At 50.2% G+C, this 23502-nt stretch overlaps 1 protein-coding gene across 5 annotated transcripts in view; it reads right to left on the bottom strand.

Moving 5' to 3' along the window:
- LOC116944875 (steroidogenic factor 1-like) overlaps nt 1-23502 on the bottom strand; it is a 91631-nt gene that overhangs the window by 53980 nt on the left and 14149 nt on the right. For 3 of the 5 annotated variants that reach the window (XM_076068811.1, XM_076068810.1, XM_076068809.1), the window contains one exon: nt 19859-20011. The exons of 1 other annotated variant lie outside the window; for it this stretch is intronic. In XM_076068811.1, the coding sequence (XP_075924926.1) occupies nt 19859-19955 (97 nt within the window). In that variant the 5' untranslated portion in view covers nt 19956-20011. Of the gene's footprint in view, nt 1-19858; nt 20012-20705; nt 20815-23502 lie in introns of those variants that run through there. One more of the 5 variants, XM_076068812.1, reaches the window with a different exon arrangement.

Raw genomic sequence — 23502 nt, forward strand, 5'->3', positions numbered from 1 at the left:
ATGTGTCCATCGGCGTAAACAGTGATACCAGTGAGTCGGTAAGTCACGAGTTGTTGGGTGTACTTTATTTGAGTACTCCCACTCCCTCTCTAAGATGTCTGTTGGTCAGCGTGGGAGCGCTGACCAACTGTCCCCTCGAGAGGGCTTCTCTAGAACTCTGTCCCTCTAGCCGGAGGACCTTCCGCCAGCAGTGGTGTGCACAATTTAGCTGTTAAAAGGAGGTGCCTCGGCACCGTGTAAACAAGTCACTATGCACGTATTGAACTTTTCGTCGGAGATTCGGTTGATTGGGAGGAAGTTACGGGGGGGGGGGAGGTGTGTGGGGTGGAGGCAGCCAGTAACACGTGTCAACTTTCCCTGGTGGAAGAACTGACACTGCGGGGAAAATGCCAAGTGTTGGCTTATCAACCTGTCCGCCGGCGTGTTTGCTCGGCAAACACTCGCGCGGCGGGGAGGAGGAGACGCAGCAGCAGCCGCATTTGTGATGGAGGACCTTCACTGGGCACAATTCTGGCAAATTGCCTGATGAAGCCGGATGTAATTACTAGCGAAACGTCGTACTCAGATTGTACATTTTGTGGCTGTACTCTCCAACACACCGGTGCGTGCTGAAGTCGTAAATAATTGGCACGTTTTATTTACGTGACAAACCTTACTAATTGGCTGTGTCGGGTGGTGATGGATTTATGAGACATTTATATTGACGCGATCTAAGTAAGTGAAAACAAACCGTTATAAGGGTTAATAGAGCCTCGGACGAGTGGTTCTTTCTAGTGGGCAGCGTTATGGGTATTCTCCGTGACTCCACATCATCGTTATCAGCCGTGATCAATCGTTATCAGCCGTGATCAATCCACTGCTGGATGAGAGCCTCCCCACCATCCTGCGATGTAAATAATCCACATCGCAGGTTCGTATATCCACACGAACATCTCCTAGCCACCGTGGGGCGCCACGGTGGCTAGGAGATGTTAACTACCTCGTCTTGTAAACAGGAGGTCATGGATTTGATCCCAACCCTGTTCTCTCTCCTCGTGGTAGCGTATGATTTTTCTCCAGTTTTTCCTCCTCATTTATAAACGTGCCTTTAGAGTATTTGGCTGCTATAAATGTCCACGTGATAAGCCACTTCGTTGAGCTGTCATTTGTGATAGCCAGGTCACATCTGAAAAAGAGCTACATAGCTCAGTGGGCCTTACCTGGTAAAATAAATAGTTTCTAGTTTTGTATTAATGTGTTGGTATCCAAGGGTGTATAAATGAATGTGCAGCCCTGCAGATGCTTGCTCATGACACTGTTGATGGACGGACCTCCATACGAGAGAGCACTCCAGGGAGCGTCTCTAGAGCTGCAGTATCTTGGCCGAATTTGCCACGCTCACCAGATGTCTTGGACGAGGTGGGAGGTGCCCACTCTCTATTTGTTACGCCCATTCATACCGCCGTGGGTAGACGGAGGCGAACTCTCTGGCTTTCATATTCTCTGGGTAGTTCGGTAGAAATCGGTAAAATCACGGAGGTTAGTTCAAAGAAAAAAAGACCCAAAGAATATTAATTCCTGCAGTCACGAAAGCTTTAAAAGTCAAGATTCAAACTCTGGCTTGTAAGCCGAGTGGGCTCGCCGCTCCACCAAGGAAGCATTCCGTTACATTGTTTTACTTTATTACGCACAACTATACAACTATCGCGTACGGATAATTTCATTCCTTCACGCTTAACAATCGTGCAGATTCTCTTGGCAACCGTGTACTAGATTAAAATGTGAAACGTCCCGAAAAGTTGTGGATTTTCGCAACATTTAAAATAATTAAACAAAGTGCGCAATCATTCAGAAGCAGAATATGCATTCAATCTGCAAGAATCCGATGAGCTATAAAGCTCTTTTTTCACAGATGTCAAGCCCTCCATCAACACACTACTGGATTAAGGCCTCTCCCGACGCCGTGTCATTCCTAGGGGTTGTTTGACCATACTTCACCACGGCTGCTCGATGCAGGCGGGCGAAGGGTAACGGTAAACCCCAGGCACCGGTTTAGACTTCACCCGCGAGCCGATGTTAGCCGCGACTCGAACGTCGGTCAAGAGAGGTGCATCGCATTACGCAGTGCGACAACCCCCGTGGGTGGGGAAACATTCACGAAAAAGATCCCATGCGCCTACGTGTTGAACGGAGGGAGCGGTGGCGCAGCGGTTAGCGGACTGCGTTATAGACCTCAGTTTCCATCAGTGGGGAGAGATAGTGAGAACCGGTGATGAAACACTCCCCCACCGGCCCACCCCCTTGACCAGCAAAGTGAAGTATGGCCAAACAACACCTCCCACGACCAATAACGGCGTGCGGAATCCTTCATTCCAGCAGTGAGTTGATCATGGCTGATTGTAATGATTACTTTCGATTTCCTTTCGTATACTAGACTACTAGAGGGGTAATGATTGGTAGTACGCGTGTATATTTATAAATACAAAGGTCCCCCGTGTGGCCTACACCGACTGTTGGGGCAAGTGCTGTTTGCGAGTACGTGTTAAGGCCTGCCCGCCACACAAGAGAGGCGGCGTGGCCGCGGCTCGAACAAAAACAAAGATCCCCCCCCATATAGCCCTTAACAGACTGTTGGGACAAGTGCCGTTAGCGAGTAGCACCGACGAAAGCCTGCGCCGCACACGAGGGTGGTTGGGTGGCCAGCACCACGCACAGCGCAGGCCGCCTTTGTCTCCCCAGTGGCGACGTTTTACACATCGCGACCAGAGGTACCCATTTGAGGCTGAGTCGACCTCGGGGGACTGACACACGCGCACGCACGGCCGACTGAAACTGACGGAGAGAGAGAGAGAATGTGCCGATCTAGGGCAGCAGTAGAGAGTGGATCGCACTCGCGGGGTCTCTATTCTGTGGTGGCTGAATGCAAACCGCGAGCCCATATATTTGGTCACGACACAATGGAGACAATGTGTGAGCTCGTGATATACGTGTCGCGTAGACACTATTTTATTCTGTGGCACCCTGGCCAAAGCCTTTAACAATGCATTGAGCAGGGTGGGTGGGTGCTGTTGGGAAACGTGGGTATATAAATAACAATTAAGTGGAGGGAGGGGGGGATGAGTCATTAGAATCGGTAACCAAGAGAGACATAATGATCATTGAGCGTCCGCGGTGAAGTGATCAAATAGGCAGACGGAACGCCTGATCCTTGCCGTTATTGCGTTACAGTTTTTTTGTGTTTGTTTTGCGTTGAACCAGGTTAGGTCCCGTTTCGAGCCGAGAAGAGCGTCCTCCTTTTGCCTTCAGAACATCGGGCCAGTTCAACCAGCATGCGTTCAAGCAGCAGGCCTGGCTTGGCACTGATGATGAGACAAGTAATAGTCGAGACCGGTTTAACAATTCTTCCTTGTATTAAAACAAGCAATGGCTGCTGAAAAATATATATACATCACAACCATACAGCCTTCGTTCTCAGTAAGTGCTCTCTTGAACAGTTCCTAGGGCAACGACGAAAATGGGGAACAGAAAAATTTCCTATCATGCCCCTCGGTCCTGGAATGAATGATTTTAAAAGTGGAGAAGAGGCGATCGCCGTCTGATTACAAAGCTCTGATAGAAGAAAATGGCATTTACCATTGGACTTGCTTTTATTGCTTAATATTGTAATTGTACTATTTAGTATTGTGTGTGTGGTGATTTATTTTTTGCTGACTTCTTGCCAAGCCCCCCCCCTCGCAAAAGAGGTTTTTTTTTACCTCGAGGTTTCTTTATCTGGTTGAATAAAGGTGAAATAAAGTACACATTATATGTCAATCCGAAATACCGTGCAGCCGTTCGATGACGGAATGTCTAAACAAAACGACGTTACATGTATGTTCTTCGTACGCAGAGGGACAAATACGATTGGAAAGGTGGCGTAAGTAATTCTCTGTTTATTTTTTTTGATCCACCGCTGCGCGCGAGGCCGAATCGCATCCACGCGAAAGCAACGGAGACTTTTCTCCCTGGTCAATCCACTGCTGGATGGAGCCGCCACCCCCTCCATCCACACCGTATAATCATCCACACCGAACGATGTCTCGATGTATGACTCGCGACATTAAACGAGGATCTCAAGGCGCCGGACTTAACGCGCCCGGCGCAACGGAACAATCTCGTGCAACTTAGAAACTACAAAAATGGACGAAATAATACAATCGATTGCTGAGAGCCGTTTGCGCAAAGGAGCTGAAAAGAGGTTGATGCACGGAAGCGTGTTACAACTTTTAGTTTAAGGCGAGCTTTGAAACTGCCCCGCGCACGGTGAGATGCTGGAGTCTCGTGGTGAGGCCGCATGGCCTCGACTTTGCGAACGCAGAGATTAAGAATCTGCATCCCGAGATCAGGTGCCGATGTGGTGATTGGTGAACTACAATATATATTACAGTATACATATACTGTATGTATACTACATCATTATGAACATATACGCATATATACTGTGTATACACGTAAACTACAGAGCGACGTATATAGTGTACACACACACGCGTGTGTATGCGCTTGTTTTGACAAATGCAAAGAAATGTAAGCTTCGCCAACCGCCATTGACCAGCGCGGTGAAGTATGGTCAAATGCAACAACAACTTTTAACCGACAATGTTGCGCGGACGTCCTTATCCAACAGTGGATTCAAAAAGAGGCCGTAAATGTTTGTATTGTATTATTATTAAACGCGTATGAATGTAAACACGCGTACACATGTATGACAGTATGTGCATGTTAACGTTAGCATATTGTGGATTATTATCATATTTAGAAAAGTTAAAACCTGCCCGGAGGATCTACCTGCTTAATAAAACGATGCTGGGAAAACAGTGGTCAGGAGAGCTCAAAGGCTGCTTTTTAAGTGCTTTGAAGAAGGGCTGTTGCCCGAAACGTCGAATATTTTATACGTTTTAAAGGCGGTGTTGTTCACTTGTTGGGGGTTATTTTTGTTCATAGACTGATAGAGAACAATTTTAATTTCAATTTATGTCATCCCCACTTCGATAAAATACACTGCAGTACATATTGCCTATGTATTTACGCATGAATGTAACCGCATAGAAAATGTGTACTTAACCGTGTGTGTGTATATACATACACGCATCTGACCGACATAGGATACTGTGGAGAATGCGTACACACCAGTTTGACAGTATATAATACAGTTTGTATCGTTGCAAAATATATATAGCAGCGAATGTGCAGTCTATAGAGTTTATATACTGCAGTGTGTACAAGTCTAACATTTGTGCATCTGTCGCGATAATTACACTCGCTTTCACTACAGTCTATACAGTATATGTTTTATGACTGTGTAGGCATTGCCAGCGTGCATTTGAATGTTAAAACCACTCATTCGAATTTTATACACTGCAATTGTATACATATTATAAAACGTAACTTTATTAGCTTAAATAAATAAATATGCCTTACATTTATCAGCAAAACAAATTAAACGGATGTTCGTCCGTGTAATTAGCGGCCTTCCACACTTCGTGTTAACCAGCAGCAATATTTGTTAAGCAAAAAGTTACGGACCAATTTTTACATTTCTGGAGCCCATCAGCAGTACTAATAAACACATACTGCTGCTTGAACAGATGGTATTGGTAAGTGTCGTCTCTCTGCACGATGGGCCTTCATCACAACTGCAATAAACCCATACGATCAAAGCCGACACAGAGTATTGCATAATACGCGACATGTCGCATGCATATTCATTACACTCCGTATCAAAAGACGTTTCCACTTCTGTATAGCCATGCAGACTGCATGTGGCAAGTGCTATTAACCGATCCCCTTTATACTGGCCTGCATACAAAGCCAAAGATCCCCCGTATAGCCTTTTACCAAACTGTTGGGGCAAGTGCTGTTCGCGAGCACTTAATGAAGCCCGGCACGGCGCACGAGGGGAGGGGGGGGTGCTGAAATTATTTTACTAATATCAGGTACTAATTAAAGGCTGAGTCGACCTAGGGGAGGCCCAGGGTCGGTTCCAACATTCGCCACTGTTATTGGTTGTGAGTAGGTCCGTGGAATTGTAACGCCGTGCGTTAACCACTGCGCCACCGCCTCCCCACATGCAAATTGCATACACGTGAACGCAACAAACAGAGATCTATAAATACGGTGTAAAAAAAAACGCTTTTTAACACAATTTACTACACACACCTGTCAACAGTTTACAGTTACTTTTGAAAATGCCTCTTTGAGTGTTAACTCCTCTGTCAGAAAACGAAAGCATGAGCGTTATGCGTCGCTATTTTGACATTAAGCCAACAGCATGAGGCTGAGTAAGTTGAAACGCCAAAGGTTGTTTAACACCTCTAATACACCTAACATATGCCTATTTCTTTTTAATTTACAATATCAATGGGGGGCTTATTATTTTCGAATATTAAATAGGTACATTTATAATGTATTCATAGCACTGACTTGTTGTGTAAGAACGATTTTTTTTATTTATGGTACAAATGTTATAATTATTAACTTCTGTGCCCCTTATGATGCGAGTCTTTTATTGTCGACCTTTGTTTACCTATTCTTCTGACATTATAGGACGCACCTGTAAGTAATACGCACCCCTAATTGTACCAGGTGTCAATAAAGCTATGCAAATCTGGTCTCACACACGTACACACACGTACACACAATTACGGGATTTTTAAAACGCACCCCAACATTTGCTTTAAAATACAGGGCTGGCTGGCTGGCTGGGGGGGGGGTGCGTTTAAAATCGTGAGAATACGGTCGTTAGCAATTTGTATTTTCGATATGAAACTGATAGAACCTCACGCGCTGAGTCCGGTTCGCGGACACTTCACGCGCACTCTGTGATGTTATAAATTACCAATTGGCCATAATCAGCTACGGGGGTTGTGTCGGTCATCGGGGGGGAGGGGGAGGGGGCTTGATTGACCATACTTCACCACGCTGGTCAGTGTGGGTTGATGATAGGCGGTTTGGGGGGAGCGGGTTAGGGGCCACCCATTGAGTCCGTACGCATGGAGGGGAGAGGGGAGGTTAACCCAAATGCGTACGCTTGCGTATGGGGGGGGGGGGTCTACTGACAATCTTCAGCTGTCAGACAACAAGTACTAGCAGGAGAAGTGGGACTGTGGGAGAGGTGTCACTCGTGTGCCACCGTGCCCCTGACTGCTGCCATCACGCATCTCAGCAAAATCAGTGGCCAAGGTACGCAACTTAATTATTTAATATTAACGTGTTCGCTTAAACACGTTAATATTATTAATCTTTGATCGTTTCTGCGTGGATTAAATATCGGCCGTTCTATAGGATGCGGGGGGGGGGGGGGAGGGGGTGCGTCAATCGTACGCAGGCGGGGTGTAAAAAGTCCGCGTGCATACAGGGAGGGGGGGGGGTTCACGTTTTGACAGATCTTTGCTTACCTACTCACTGGATGTCCCCTTTGTTAGCTGTAGCCGGGAATGGAACCTTGGCTAGCCGAATTTAGATCGCAATACGTTAAACAACTGCATCACCGCTCCCCCTACGATTATAATAATGCACTATGTTGAACTTTTTTCGCATCGTACGTAGCCAACCGTGCTCATCGGAGGTCGCCAACAAACTTGACACAAAAAGCAGTTCTGAAGAAATGAGTTTTCAGTCGAGGTGTGAGTGCGCACAGCTACAATTGCTTCCTACTCTCTCTCTCTCGAGAGAGAAATGATCGCCACCAACTTCAGTGCGGTGCATACATCTGCACCGCACATTAATCCACGTGACTCTCAAACCCCTTTTTCCCCATATTCCTCAGCCTCTGTACATCTCTACCCCCACCCCCTGGACCCCCCCCATCCCCCCTCCTCTCTCTCCACCCTGTAACACACACACACTCTCTCTCTCTCTCGGGCTCTCTTGCGGAGAAGAGCGTAGCGTGAGCCGCTGTACTCCCTGGGTCGATAGAAGACCCACTCCAGTCGCCACTTGCCCCGCCACGACAGAGCGGCCGGCAAAGACAGCTGTTCGCTGGGACACAGACCTGTGAGTCCCACGACCCAGGCAAGTGGGGGGGCAGCCCCCCCCCCACCCTCTCCACCCCCCCTCCCCTAACGCCCGCACCTCCCGCATCCACTGCCCCTTCTCCTGCCTGACCTACTACTGACTTACTACCAGTCCACCTATAGCTTGCCCGAGTAACTTGCCTACTGGGAATAAAAATAATAAAAATAAAAAGTAAAAAATAAAACACCCACCGGGTTTTTTATTTTTTTATTTTCAATTTATTTATTTTTTTGTTTTTAATTTGATTAGTTTTATTTTCTATCTACGTGACTTTAGCGAAAGAACCAAGAATATGAATTCCTGCAGTCACGAAAGTTTTATGTCAAAATTTGCCTACTGGGTTTCACTGTCAACTTGGACCCATTACCCCGCATTGGGATATAGCGGGTTTCATTAAGTCTGCCCTGTTCGTCGTATTAGCCTCACACGCCGCTATAAACTTTTTTTTCTAGAGTGACCGCGCGCAGTTCTGGTCTTCCAACATCTTGACGAGACGCGTTTGAAACAAGTTGCGTTGTTGGCACATCCCATTGTTTTTGGAGGTGGTGGTTGTGATTGGTTGGTAGTTGCAGTGCCGTTTTTTCTTGTTGCCTCGTGATTTTATGGTGGTGGTTGTGTCGCTCGTGGTTATGGCTCGTGGTTGTGTTTCTCGTCGTTGCATTGCTAGTGGTGGTCGTGGTGGTGGTTGTTAGTGGTGGTGGTTGCGCAACAAGTGTGTGTGTGTCCAGGCCGTGTGTGTGTGTGTTGAGGCCGTGTGTGTGTATGTTGAGGCCATGTGTGTGTGTTGAGGTCGTGTGTTTGTGTATGTTGAGGCCGTGTGTGTGTGTTGAGGCCGTGTGTGTGTGTGTTGAGGCCGTGTGTGTGTGTGTTGAGGCCGTGTGTGTGTGTGTCCAGGCCGTGCGTGTGTATGTTGAGGCCGTGTGTGTGTGTGTGTTGAGGCCGTGTGTGTGTGTGTGTTGAGGCCGTGTGTGTGTGTATGTTGAGGCCGTGTGTGTGTGTGTGTTGAGGCCGTGTGTGTGTGTATGTTGAGGCCGTGTGTGTGTGTGTTGAGGCCGTGTGTGTGTGTGTGTTGAGGCCGTGTGTGTGTGTGTTGAGGCCGTGTGTGTGTGTGTGTTGAGGCCGTGTGTGTGTGTGTTGAGGCCGTGTGTGTGTATGTTGAGGCCGTGTGTGTGTGTGTCCAGGCCGTGTGTGTGTGTTGAGGCCGTGTGTGTGTGTGTGTGTTGAGGCCGTGTGTGTGTGTGTTGAGGCCGTGTGTGTGTGTGTGTTGAGGCCGTGTGTGTGTGTGTTGAGGCCGTGTGTGTGTATGTTGAGGCCGTGTGTGTGTGTGTGTTGAGGCCGTGTGTGTGTGTGTGTTGAGGCCGTGTGTGTGTGTGTTGAGGCCATGTGTGTGTGTGTTGAGGCCATGTGTGTGTGTTGAGGCCGTGTGTGTGTATGTTGAGGCCGTGTGTGTGTTGAGGCCGTGTGTGTGTTGACGCCGTGTGTGTGTGTATGTTGAGGCCGTGTGTGTGTGTGTTGAGGCCGTGTGTGTGTGTGTGTTGAGGCCGTGTGTGTGTGTGTTGAGGCCGTGTGTGTGTATGTTGAGGCCGTGTGTGTGTGTTGAGGCCGTGTGTGTGTGTGTTGAGGCCGTGTGTGTGTATGTTGAGGCCGTGTGTGTGTGTGTGTGTGTTGAGGCCGTGTGTGTGTATGTGTTGAGGCCGTGTGTGTGTGTGTTGAGGCCGTGTGTGTGTATGTTGAGGCCGTGTGTGTGTGTGTTGAGGCCGTGTGTGTGTATGTTGAGGCCGTGTGTGTATGTTGAGGCCGTGTGTGTGTGTTGAGGCCGTGTGTGTGTATGTTGAGGCCGTGTGTGTGTGTGTGTTGAGGCCGTGTGTGTGTGTGTCCAGGCCGTGTGTGTGTGTGTTGAGGCCGTGTGTGTGTGTGTCCAGGCCGTGTGTGTGTATGTGTTGAGGCCGTGTGTGTGTATGTTGAGGCCGTGTGTGTGTATGTTGAGGCTGTGTGTGTGTGTATGTTGAGGCCGTGTGTGTGTGTTGAGGCCGTGTGTGTGTGTTGAGGCCGTGTGTGTGTATGTTGAGGCCGTGTGTGTGTTGAGGCCGTGTGTGTGTGTGTCCAGGCCGTGTGTGTGTGTGTGTCCAGGCCGTGTGTGTGTGTGTGTGTTGAGGCCGTGTGTGTGTTTTGAGGCCGTGTGTGTGTGTGTTGAGGCCGTGTGTGTGTGTTGAGGCCGTGTGTGTGTATGTTGAGGCCGTGTGTGTGTGTCCAGGCCGTGTGTGTGTGTGTCCAGGCCGCTACGCTACGTGCGGCGTCAAGAGCTGAGATAACACGGCGAGCAGCGCAGAGGCAGCGGAGCAGACACGAGGAGCCGTGTACACACAGAGTGACGCGCCTCTCCACCGCCCAGCCAACAAAGATAAAGATGCCCCGTGTAGCCTCAAACAGACTGTTGAGGCAAGTGTTATCAGCGAGCACCTATGAAGGCCGGTGGCCAACACCACGACCGGCCGCCTTTGGCTCCCCAGTGGCAATGTTTACACGCAGCACCACTCACTCATGTGAGGCTATGTCGACCTAGGGGATGTCCAGGAAAGGTTCAAATATCCGCCACTGTTATTGGTCGTAAGCGGGAATCGAACTCAAGTACTTAAATCCAGACCCTGCACCACCCAGCAGTATAAATGGGTATATTCACAAACTTATGATCGACAGGTCGCGTCTGGCGGGGTCATTCCCTATCCGGCCTCTCTCTGACACCTCACCACTGGACTTCCACAGAAACCCACAGACTTACACATAAACCTACATACTTACATAGAGACCCACAGACTTGCACAGAGATTATCAAGCTTACATAGAGACCCACAGACTTGCACAGAGATCCACAGACTTACACATAAACCTACATACTTACATAGAGACCCACAGATTTGCACAGAGATTATCAAGCTTACATAGAGACCCACAGACTTGCACAGAGATTATCAAGCTTACATAGAGACCCACAGACTTGCACAGAGATCCACAGACTTACACATAAACCTACATACTTACATAGAGACCCACAGACTTCCACAGAAACCCACAGACTCACACATGAACCTACATACTTACATAGAGACCCACAGACTTCCACAGAAACCCACAGACTTACACATAAACCTACATACTTACATAGAGACCCACAGACTTGCACAGAGATTATCAAGCTTACATAGAGACCCACAGACTTGCACAGAGATCCACAGACTTACGCACCCAAAGACATGCATAGAGACCCACAGACTTACATAGAGACCCACAGACTTGCACAGAGATTATCAAGCTTACATAGAGACCAACAGACTTACACAGAGATCCACAGACTTACACAGAGATCCACAGACTTACAAACCCACAGACTTGCACAGAAACCCACAGACTTACACAGAGATCCACAGACCCACAAGCACCCGGCCTTCATTTCACCCCTTGCACCAGGACCCATGACGAACACGCCACGCCACTACCAACCTCCCCAGCGTGGCCTTCACCGGTATAATTAACACGAAGCCAATGTCCGTCCTCAACGCTTGCGCTGTGTTTATGTTTATAAAATTGGCTATGATATGGACATACAGTAGGCATAGGGGGATGTGCGGGTATGCGGCCGTGTGTATATTTAGTTCAGGACTGAGACTTCCACCGCGTCGGACACTGGAAGTCACGCCACACGCAGCTGCACAAAGACAAAGATCCTCCCCGTGTTGCCTGTAAACAGACAGTGGGGGCAACTGCTATTCGCGAACACCTATGAAGGCCGCGAGGGCACACGAGGGGGTGGGTGGCCAACACCACGCCCGGCCGCCTTTGTCTCCCCAGCGGCGCTATTTACCCACCGCACAAGGTACTCATTTGAGAATCAGAATAAGAATATGTATTTATACTGAGGACATTGGGGGGGAATCCGATGATGAGCTACACAGCTCTTTTTCACTGATGTTCAGTAGAGGCCACGTCGACCTAGGGGGAGGCCCAGAACCGGTTCAGATAAGTGCCACTGCTGTTGGCCCTGAGCGAGAATCGATACCCGCTGGGAAAGTTCGTAGCGCAGCGCGCTAACCGCTGCGCCACCGCTCCCCACACACACACACCACAGCTTGCATAAGTGTGCCTGCGAGCTTAATGCACTGCAAAGCCACATTTTTTACAATGGATACATCCATTTTAATGATGGACTCCACTGCAGTTCATAAACTTTGCTATCCAGTTGGGGTAGGGGGGGCAGTCTGCCAGACTGTGGGGGGCCCAGATGTATGTGAAGGGAACTACCATCACGACCACCACCATCAGCTGAAGCTGCAGCATCATCATCACCAGCGCCAAAAACCGCAACCCTGCCACATGTACGGATGCAATTACCATCCCTCCCACCAATATCATAAGCATTTTACAGCCCTTTGTCAATCCACTGCTGGATAAATGCCTCCCTAATGCCTTTTCGGTCATGGGGGCATACTTCACCACGCTGGTCAGCAAGACGCACGGTTCAGATATCACTCGCCACCGATGGGGTGCGCTCACCGCTGCGCCACCGCTCCCTCTTCGCAATGCAAACATGCGGCGATATTGCAATAGTATTCGTGATGGGCACGGTATCGCGGACGTCTCTCTCTTGAGTCACACCACTCCCCCGCAAGCACTCGATGCCCTACAACGTGGCTTCTTAGCCCGCGTCCTAACGAGTCTATAATATCATTGAACAACGCCACTCTTATAATTACCGCGCCTCTCGATTACAGTGGTGGGCTCAGTAAAAAAAAGCCTTGACTGAATGTGTAATCTGCCCACGTGCGAATATATTGATGGCTAACACCGCGTGTGATTAATTTGGGAGCACAATGTATACACACCTGTTACACGCAATGAGTGGACGTGAGTGGACTTTATTGTGGCTGTCGGGATGATGATGATATGATGATTGCAGAGAGATGTGGTATTGGTTAATATTCGGATTCCATCCAACCACAACCGTGCACTCAACTACACGACCAACAACACAACCACCTTTCTGCGCAACCAATTACACAACAAACTTCACAACTAGATAACTACACGTCCACTAAGCAAAACAACCACTCTACTGCATAAACAATTACATAACCAACTCCACAACTAGATAACTACACGTCCACTAAACAACACAACCACCCTACTGCATAAACAATTACAAACCAGTCACCTACGCAGCCAACTATGCAACCAACTTAGGGGAAAAAATTACTTTGATTAATATTTGTGGTTTAGCGTTCAAACCTCAACATTCCTCTTGGGTTCTACTTTTCACATTTATCAATTCTGTACAAGCGCAACGAGAAATTGACCATCACGTTGCACGCTGCACGCACCCGATGGTTAGTAAATATTGAAACCTGCCCTCGTGGTGGCAGCGGCGGTGTCGGTGGTGGGGTTTGTCCCGGAGAGACTGGCGTTTCAGAAATCCCGGATTAGGAGTGATTGCCGTGTATTTAGGGTGAAAGTGAGGGTGCACGGATAAACACCGACACGCGCATTAAGCCACTGTGTCTGAAAGGGTTTTCGACGCGTAGAACAACACACAATGCCAATCCTCGACCCAGTTCATGTGACACAGCCAGTATTACGGAAGCGTCCCGCACACTGCCACCACCACTTACCTTACACCGTCACTCAGCCCACCCCGACACACCCACGCATATAACAATAGCACTCACACAATAACAATACCCCCCCCACTCACCATCACTCACCCTACACCGTGATTCACTTCATGTTAGCTCTCACCTCACACCACGGAATTCCCAAAACAATGTCTCATCCCACACCACCAGGCATTCCACCAACAACTCACACCACACCACCAGTGTACCCGCAACCACCACAACGCCAGAAACATTTTAGCCCCCGCACTCACCAGAATACCGCCAACTACTCACCCCATATAACACCGCCAAACCCTACCACGCCAATGCCAGCACACATCCATCATCACTCACCCCACCCTCGCTCACCCCAATACCACCACGCATCCACTCATCCTCACACACACCACCACTCACCCTGCAACAACACACACCACCACTCACCCCGCATCAACACACACCACACACACCACCACTCACCCCGCATCAACACACACCACACACCACCACTCACCCCGCATCAACACACACCACCACTCACCCCGCAACAACACACACCACACACACCACCACTCACCCCGCAACAACACACACCACCACTCACCCCGCGTCAACACACACCACCACTCACCCCGCATCAACACACACCACCACTCACCCCGCATCAACACACACCACCACCCACCCCGCATCAACACACACCACCACTCACCCTGCAATAACACACACCACCACTCACCCCACATAAACACACCACACACACCACCACTCACCCCGCATCAACACACACCACACACTCACCGTCGCTCACCCCGCATCAACACACACCACTACCCACCCCGCATCAACACACACCACACACCACCACCACCACTCACCCCGCATCAACACACACCACACACACCACCACTCACCCCGCATCAACACACCCCACACACCACCACTCACCCCGCATCAACACACACCACACACACCAACACTCACCCCGCATCAACACACACCACACACCACCACCACTCACCCCGCATCAACACACACCACACACTCACCGTCGCTCACCCCGCATCAACACACACCACTACCCACCCCGCATCAACACACACCACACACCACCACCACCACTCGCCCCGCATCAACACACACCACATACACCACCACTCACCCCGCATCAACACACCCCACACACCACCACTCACCCCGCATCAACACACACCACACACACCAACACTCACCCCGCATGAACACACACTACACACCACCACCACTCACCCCGCATCAACACACACCACACACTCACCGTCGCTCACCCCGCATCAACACACACCACTCACCCCGCATCAACACACACCACACACCACCACCACTCACCCCGCATCAACACACACCACACACACCACCACTCACCCCGCATCAACACACCCCACACACCACCACTCACCCCGCATCAACACACACCACACACACCAACACTCCCACCGCATCAACACACACCACACACCACCACCACTCACCCCGCATCAACACACACCACACACTCACCGTCGCTCACCCCGCATCAACACACACCACCACTCACCCCGCATCAACACACACCACACACCACCACTCACCCCGCATCAACACACACCACACACACCAACACTCACCCCGCATCAACACACACCACACACCACCACCACTCACCCCGCATCAACACACACCACCACTCACCATCGCTCACCCCAATACCAGCAAGCATCCACCAAACCTCACACACACCACCACTCACCACACACACCAACAATCACCCCCACATCTCCCATCCCCTTGGCAATGGCATCCATTCCCAGGTGCAATAACGTAGCGAAAAGGCCCTGTACTGTGCTGAGCAACGACTTATAATGAAACGCGGTTTAAATTTTTAATTGCGTTATATATGTGTGTCTTTGTATATACAAAAAAAACACAAAGACAAAGATCCTCCGTATAGCTTGAACAGACTATTGGGCCAAGTGATGTTAGCTAGCACGGCACACGCGGGGGTGGGTAGCCAGCACCACACCCGGCCGCCTTTGCCTCCCCAATCGTGAAGTTTTACACGGCACACCAGGTTCTAATTTGAGGCTGAGTCGACCTAGGGGGGGGGGGCGGCCCATGAACGGTTCAGATAATCGTTACCGCTGTTGGCCGTGAGCAGGAATCGAACTCGGCTAGCCGGGTTCGTAGCGCAGCGCGCGCTAACCACCACACTCTACACACGTGCGTGCCTTCAATATGGACAGCACGCGCGCGTATCGCACCGTGCGTGTACACTGCACAGTTTAGTAGTCATATAATGCGCTCACAAGCGGCGACCGCTTTAGCAGCGGGTTTCACCGCTTCATTGCGACTTTACAGACTTTACAGTCGCAATGAATGGGGGCTCACTACTCGCTTCACTGATGACGCAATTGTAAAACAAAAAATCGGGTTCAGCACGAGCTCGGTGGTAAATGTAAAACCGTAGGATGACGTCAGCGTACCGAGAGATGCCGCAAAAAAATGCCACGAGCAGATATATCGATATTTAGATGTTGCAGTAACGTTTTAAAATTTTACATTCCGCTGTATTTGTGGCAGATGCAACCTTTGTAGCACTTCCAGAACGTCGTCAAGATTCCCGCATCAGTCACTCAAGCCTCTGCCGTCTCGACACAAGAGAATACACGTGTGCACCACGCATATGGCCGTGTCATCACAACTTTAACACAACGTGTACATGCAATCATCATCATCATCGTCGTGAGCCGTGGGCTATCCACCGCTGGACGAACGCCTCCCTCTCCTACCCACAGTCGTCATCGCTCACGGGACAGCGATGCCGCAATCCGCCTTCACTCCCCTGCACCTGAAGCTCATCTCATCCCAATATCATCCCAAGCATCCCCGCTCTCTGATCGTCCGCTCGGATGCCCTTCCCCCACCCCTCCCTCCTTTGACCGCGATGCCGTCACCAGTCTCGGGCCAGTGACTGCGTATCCACCACTCCTCGCCGTGACGTTGTCGTCGTCCTCCTCCTCCACTGAATGTGGACTCAGCCGGCCCATCCGATGTCGTCCATCTGTTTGTTATTCAATCTCCCTGTGCTGCTGCTGCCGCTGGTGGTGGTAACATCACCATTATTAGCTCGGATGCCAACTCATTCGCGCGTTAACCCAGGGGGGTTCTCCGGCACGGTTCCACGAAGCACGTGCTAAAGCCATACACACACCGAGCACTTAAGAGAGGGCTTCCCCACTCCTCTCACTTCTTGTTTTCTCATTTGTGGAACGGACAAGACTTTGAATTACACTCATCCACGCACACACTGCAGGCTGCGGTGGAGCGGTGGCGCAAATGGTTAGCGCACTCTCTGCACCATGAACCCGGCTATCAACATTAGTGGCGAACGGTGACGGAATCGGTCCTGGGCCCTTACACTGCAACTACTCGTAATGACCAGCGTGGTGAAGTATGGTCAAACAGCCTGGGGACAGCTTCATACATAAATGGATTTACAAAGGGCTGTAAATAATAATCAGAATCGTTGTTGTTATTGCCAGTGCAAGCTGTACACACGGGCTACGGATCACAGGGGGTTATTTGACAACGCTCTGCTTCACCAGGCGTAGTCAGTCAGCGCAGGTTGATGCAAGCTCTAAGCATAGACGCGGGGACACAGCGGTAGGGTACAACAATTGATGTAGCTGCCCTGCCTCTGTGCTGCCCAAGCACGTCGCACAGCCTCCTGCGGTGGCCACCCAACCATCCGAGCGCTTGCCAGGCTCAACGCCCGCTTAGCGTGCGAGATCGAGCGCGTGTTGTGGGTGATTTGATCTTGGAGGGGGCGCGCGCAATAACTTTAGGAGGCTGCGCGTGTTGTCGGTGGGTTCACCTAGGCAGAGATTTATGGGGAGGAAATGTGAATATCATGCACGTGTATAAAGTGAACATCCTGTGCGCGCAGGATTCTGTCCCATTGGAAATTAAATGTTAAAGAGAGAATTGCAAACAGACCCAAGCCTTCCTTTCAGGTACCTTTTGAAATACTTTTGGGGCAATGTTATCTGCCCGGCGTGTGTGTACTTGTGTGTGTCAATGAATCGCAATCAGAATGTTTATTAGAGCCTGCAGGAATCCGATGAGCTATGAAGCTCTTTTATGTTCACAAATGTTCAGTATGGGCGGGTCATCAACGAGGAGTGCGAGTGGAAGACGAGATGCACGTGATGAATGATGACGCTTTGAAGTCACGATTGCTGAGCCCGTGGCCAAAGGCCCAAACGCCAAGCGGCCCGCAACACACAGCACTATTTAAGATGTAAGAGGATCACAGTTAATACGTTTCTTGGATGGAGGACAGTTATATAAATGGGAAAATAGACGATGGAGGTAGGAGGGGGGGGGGGGATTCCAGGGGGGAGAAGTGTGAGGTGAGAGTAGAATCATAAAGAGAAGGATTGTAAACGTGCAGCGTGGTGAGTCGGTGATTGTGGGTGGGTGAGTGAATAAGTGAGCGAGTGAGTGAGTTGTTGTAACGGGCAGTGTTGGTGGTTGAAAACAGTGTGATGGATGAGACGAAGGAGTCGGTGTCTGGTAGACGCGAGTCGTCAAGACGGGTGGATGAATCCGACGAGTGTGAAGTTCACGGGAACGGTAAACATGGTAGAAGCGATAGAAGAGTGATATGGAGGCGACTGACTGCCAGTGAGTGAGTTGAGTGGCCGGAGTGAATCGGCGGAGTTCTGGACCATCGACCAACGTGACTCTGCTCACGATACTAATGGTGATGTACAACCCTGAGTGTGGGTGTCTCCGAGTGCGTGCATCTCTCCGAGTGAAATATCTGAGCGAGTGCGAGTCCGCGTACGCGTGCGTCTCTGTGCGAGTGTGGTATCGTTCCTGAACGAATTCATCTCTGAGTGAGTTCGGGAGTCAGGAATCGAACCTTCGCTAAGCACCATACATCGGCTGAGTTAACGATTCACATGCGTGGAGATAAGGTGACAAGACAAAGATCCCCCGTATAGCCTTAACAGACTGTACGCGCAAGTGCTGTTAGCGAGCGCCTATGAAGGCCAGGACGGTACACGAGGGGGTGGGTGGCCAGCACCACGCCCGATCGCCTTTGTCTCCCCAGTGGCGATGTTTACACACCGCACCAGGTACTCATTTGAGACTGAGTCGACCTAGGGGAGGCCCAGGACCGGTTCAGATGATCGTCACCGGTGTTGGCCGTGAGCGGGTTCGTAGCGCAGCGCGCTAACCGCTACACCACCGCTCCCCCTACACTACGGAAATAATGGAACACACACAGTTTCATCAACGTATTTCAAACACAGTCTTACCCCCCCCCCCCCAACATAGTCTGGCGTTACAATAGCGACGATTCACATGCGCACACCTCAAGACGACAACCCGCGGTGCACGCGTGCGTGCGTGTACGTGAGCACGCTCCAGTGATCGTAAAGATGAGTCAGTGACCGAGTGGGCAGGCGAACCAGTGAGAATGAGTGAATGCATCTGTGTGTGGGGGGGGGGGCGGTAGTCCAACGCCTAGCGAGCTGCGCTACGAACCCGACACTAGTGACGATCATCTGAACCGGTCCTGGACCTCCCCTAGGTAGGCTCGGCCTCAAATTAATACCTGGTGCGATGCGTAAATATCGCCACTAGGAAGACGAAGGCGGCCGGGCGTGGTGCTGGTCACTCACCCCCTCGTGTGCCGTCCCGGCCTTCGTAAGGTGCTAACAGCACTTCGCCCAACAGTCTGTTCGAGTAGATAGGTGGGGAACGTTGTCTTTGTATGTATCTGTGTGAGTGTGACAATGCATCTCTGCGTATGTTTGCGTCTCGGTTTGAATGAGTGTGCATCTGCGAGTCTTCATCTGCCCGAGTGAATGAGTCTTCCTGTTAGCGTATCTCTGTTTTGGATGAACGTATACTGTATGTATGTACATTGCGTGTATCTCTGTGCGTGTATGTGTCTATCTCGGTGTGGGTGTGTATTCGAGTGAATAGATACGTGAATGTCCATCTCTTGAGTCAGCTGAACGCACTCAAGCTAACCAAATCAGTCAGTCACTCAACCGCAAAGCCAATCGCGCAAGTCACTCACTCGGCCAGCCACTCAGCCAGTCACCCGGTCACTTAGCCAGTCGATGCTCCCTCCCGCCGCTTACCGACTCTGTGTCCCACCATCGAGTGCTCGTGCAGCGAGTCCATGGCGTGGCCCACCGGGAATAGATCGCAGTGCAAATCGGACGCCTTGGGCAGCATGGCCGGGGGGCTGTTCTCTCGCGGAGACAGCGGAGACGGGCGGTCCGAGACGACTCCTGGTGACACGCGGCGCGGGGTTGGCCCGGGGCGAAGCCGGAGTTTGCAGAGAGAAGCAGGAGGAGGAGGATGGTGAGTAAGGACCGCGCGCGCGGTGAGTTTGGAGGTGAACAGCCGCTGGCTGGCAGTGTCGGGTCGTTGTCTAACTTTCTTTGGTGTGCGGCGGCACTTTGCTGCGCTTGGAGGAGGATGATGATGATGATGATAATGACACGGACAATGATGACACCGCTGATTGGTGGCTCCGATGATGATTGTGATGTGGTGGTGCTTGTGGTGGCAGCACTTTGCTGCGCTGGGATGATGATGATGATGACGGCGATGACGGTGACAATTATGATTCGAATGACAATGCTGATGACTTTGTTGACGATTCCTTATGATGACGACGACGACGATGGATCTGCCGTTGGCAATAACACGACGGCCGAGTAGCGGAACACCGCTCGTCGCTTGCGATTCGTTTGCGCGCCAGCCCCGATACGACTACGCGCCAGCCCCGAGATCCATGCACTTGCAGCCGATCTCTCTCGGCTACCACCCCAACCCCGCACTCACTCACTCACTCGTCCGCTCACGCTCGCACACAAAACCCCCCGCGTGCTGTGTTTGCATCCTCAATAATCACGCCTCTCCCCCCCCCCTTCCTCAAACCTCCTCCAACCACAGCTCCCACCAATCGCCCCCGCTCACCGGAGCAAGTCGCGCGTTTCGCCACCGCTAGCCCAATGGCATCATCGCCGTCCTTTGACGACGCTTCTTGACACAATAATAATATATATTCCAAACAAATAATAAACCCCATCCTCCCTCCCTCCTCCTCTTCCTCCTCCTCCTCCCTGTCGCTCCGTTGAACTCGAACGACGACGACAACACCGCTTTGCGTCCAGGCGGGTTGCCCTTCCTCCCAACAGACCCCCGCGCTGACAAAAGGGCTCGTTTGTTAGTGGCCGTCGTTGTGTTGACGTTTGTAAGAAGATACTTTGCGGAGGCGGCGGTGTGGGGGGAGGAGATGGGGGGGGTGTCTGTGCGGTGCGTGCGGTGCGGTGTCTTTTGCCGATGAACTAAACAAAAACCTGCGGCGGAACGGGTCGCGATTGTTTACGAATCGGAAGCGCTCCCTCGCCAATTAAACAACTGCAGACAACTTCGTACGTGATTCAACCCGAGCTCTCATGGGCTGAGCTACGGAAAATAGTTTATCAATTTCCCACCCCCCCCCCCCCGGATTGGTTTGGGGGTCAGCTGAGCCTGGAAATTAAGCCCCCCCCCCTCTGACCGCCCCCATCTCCTGTTTACAGTCCTGAGCCGATGGTGGAAATTCCACGTTCCTATGGCGAGTCTCTCAAGAGGACAACCGCTGTTCACTTTTCCACGGAGAGGTTCTCTATTTTATCGACCCCAGAAGGATGATGGGCTGAGTCTACTCCCAAACCGGATTTGAATTCGCAACCTTCCCATTGTGTCTATCCACTGCTGGATGAAGGCCTTCCCTCCCCATGCAATGTCAGTCATGGGGATTGTTTGACCATACTTCACCACACTGGCCAGGGCAGGTTGGTAAAGAGGGAATATCCTTGTTAATTAGAATAACATTGAATCGTGTTACTTTGATCGCCACGAGTGGTGTTCTTGAAGTAGTCTCCGAATTAAACTGCCTGTGACGTGTAGCTCATTTACACTTACACTTGCCCCTACTGGACATCTGTGAAAAAGAGCTTTATAGGTCATCGGATTCCTCCAGTATAAATACAGAATTTGATTCTGACTTGACACTGCGTACTAAATGTCTACAGCAACACAAGACAAGCGGACGCATAAAGGGCTTCATTGCAACCGGAGCTGGCTGGGGCTGAGCTCCGGAAAATATTTCCTAGCCCTCCCTCCCCTCCGTCCTCATGAGGTATTCCATGAGAAATGAAGCCTTAGGCGTACACAGCTGTATGTTACCAACGTGTCTGTGAGAAGCATGCATGACGAGATGTTAACTCCCTCGCCCGGTATACAGGCGGTCGTAGGTTCGATCCCGATCCTGACGCCTGGCAATTTGGAGTTTGCATGTTCTGCTGCTAGAAATTTCCACGCGATAAGCCACTTCGTTGGGTTATCATTTGTGGCCAGGTCGCTTCTGAAATAGATCTATAAAGCTCAGTGGGCCTGACCTGGTAAAATAAAAATGTAGTTTCGTTTTTATATTATTTTTTACTGACCCGTTTCATAGGTCCTATGGCTGTCCCTCATTCATTTGCTTCCGAATAACCGCCACTTCATGCCGATTATTTGTCGCTGTAACTAAAAACACACTGGAATGCAGAGGGACGCGCTGTCAGAAATAAAACGGGCTACTGGAAAAGAAGCCGCGAGCGGCCGAGTCAAGAGGCACGATTAGAATTTTCACTTGCGGTTTTTTTGTGTGTGTTTGTCGTCGTGCCATTACTGTGGCATCTCAAGAGAGACAACTCTTGGCCGAAGAACAATGCGATTTGTTCTCAAAAGTATTATAGCTGTGAACACAATGCAGCGTAACTCCGTTAAAATTGAGAAGGCTTTTCCTTTCTGGGTTTCTGTCCGAACCACGTACCCCCTCCGACTCGCCCCCCAGTGGATACTTGGGGCGCCAGATTGGCGGGATGTTAACTACCTCGCCTGGTGTGCGGGCTTTCGTGGGTTCGATCCCGACGCCTGTTGTTGCATATTTGCAGTTTACATGTCTTTCTCTCCTCGCGGTGGCGTGGATTTTTCTCCGGGTCCTCCGGTTTTGCCCTCCATATTTATAAACACGCGTTTAGAGTATTTGGCTGCTATACATTTCCACGCGATAAGCCACTTCGTTGAGCTATAATTTGTGGCCAAATCGCTTCTAAAAAAATAACTATATACATAGCTCAGTGGGCCTTAACTGGTAAAATAAAAAAATATAGCTTTCGTTTAGCATACCGTACGTTATGAGAGAAACTTGATGTAATATTTCACGATACTATAATAATTTCCACAATATCAATTTCCACGATGACAACGATATCAATTGCCCGCAACCCTTGTAATGTTTGCCATTTATGTTGCAGTATTATTTACTGTAATAATCGTTTGTTTTTGCGCTGTACTTTCCGAGTGCAAATAAAAATTTAACTACAGTCCATTACTGTACTTTCAAAAGTCCATTAACTACATCTCGGTCAACATAAGCCCCGTGGGTACCCATAATAATCCGTGAGATCTCACAGTCGCACAAATCTCGAACGCACGTGCCGCAACTCAGATCACTAACGCAGCAGTGCTCGATTAATGAATCAACAGACAACCGAAAATGATGACGTCATGTCACCCGCCGAAACGTCACTTGCACGGGAATTTGCATTGCTATTTGCATAGAACTCATTGAATTGGTAGAATATATATTTAGCAATGTGATCATGTTAATTCATAAATCTTTTTTAAAATTCGTATTATTATACGGTATATATATACACGTAGAAATGAATGCAACCTA

Source organism: Petromyzon marinus, chromosome 22, assembly GCF_048934315.1.
Source record: "Petromyzon marinus isolate PM22_M1 ecotype Great Lakes invasive population chromosome 22, UKy_Petmar_22M1.pri1.0, whole genome shotgun sequence".
Classification (NCBI taxonomy): domain Eukaryota; kingdom Metazoa; phylum Chordata; class Hyperoartia; order Petromyzontiformes; family Petromyzontidae; genus Petromyzon; species Petromyzon marinus.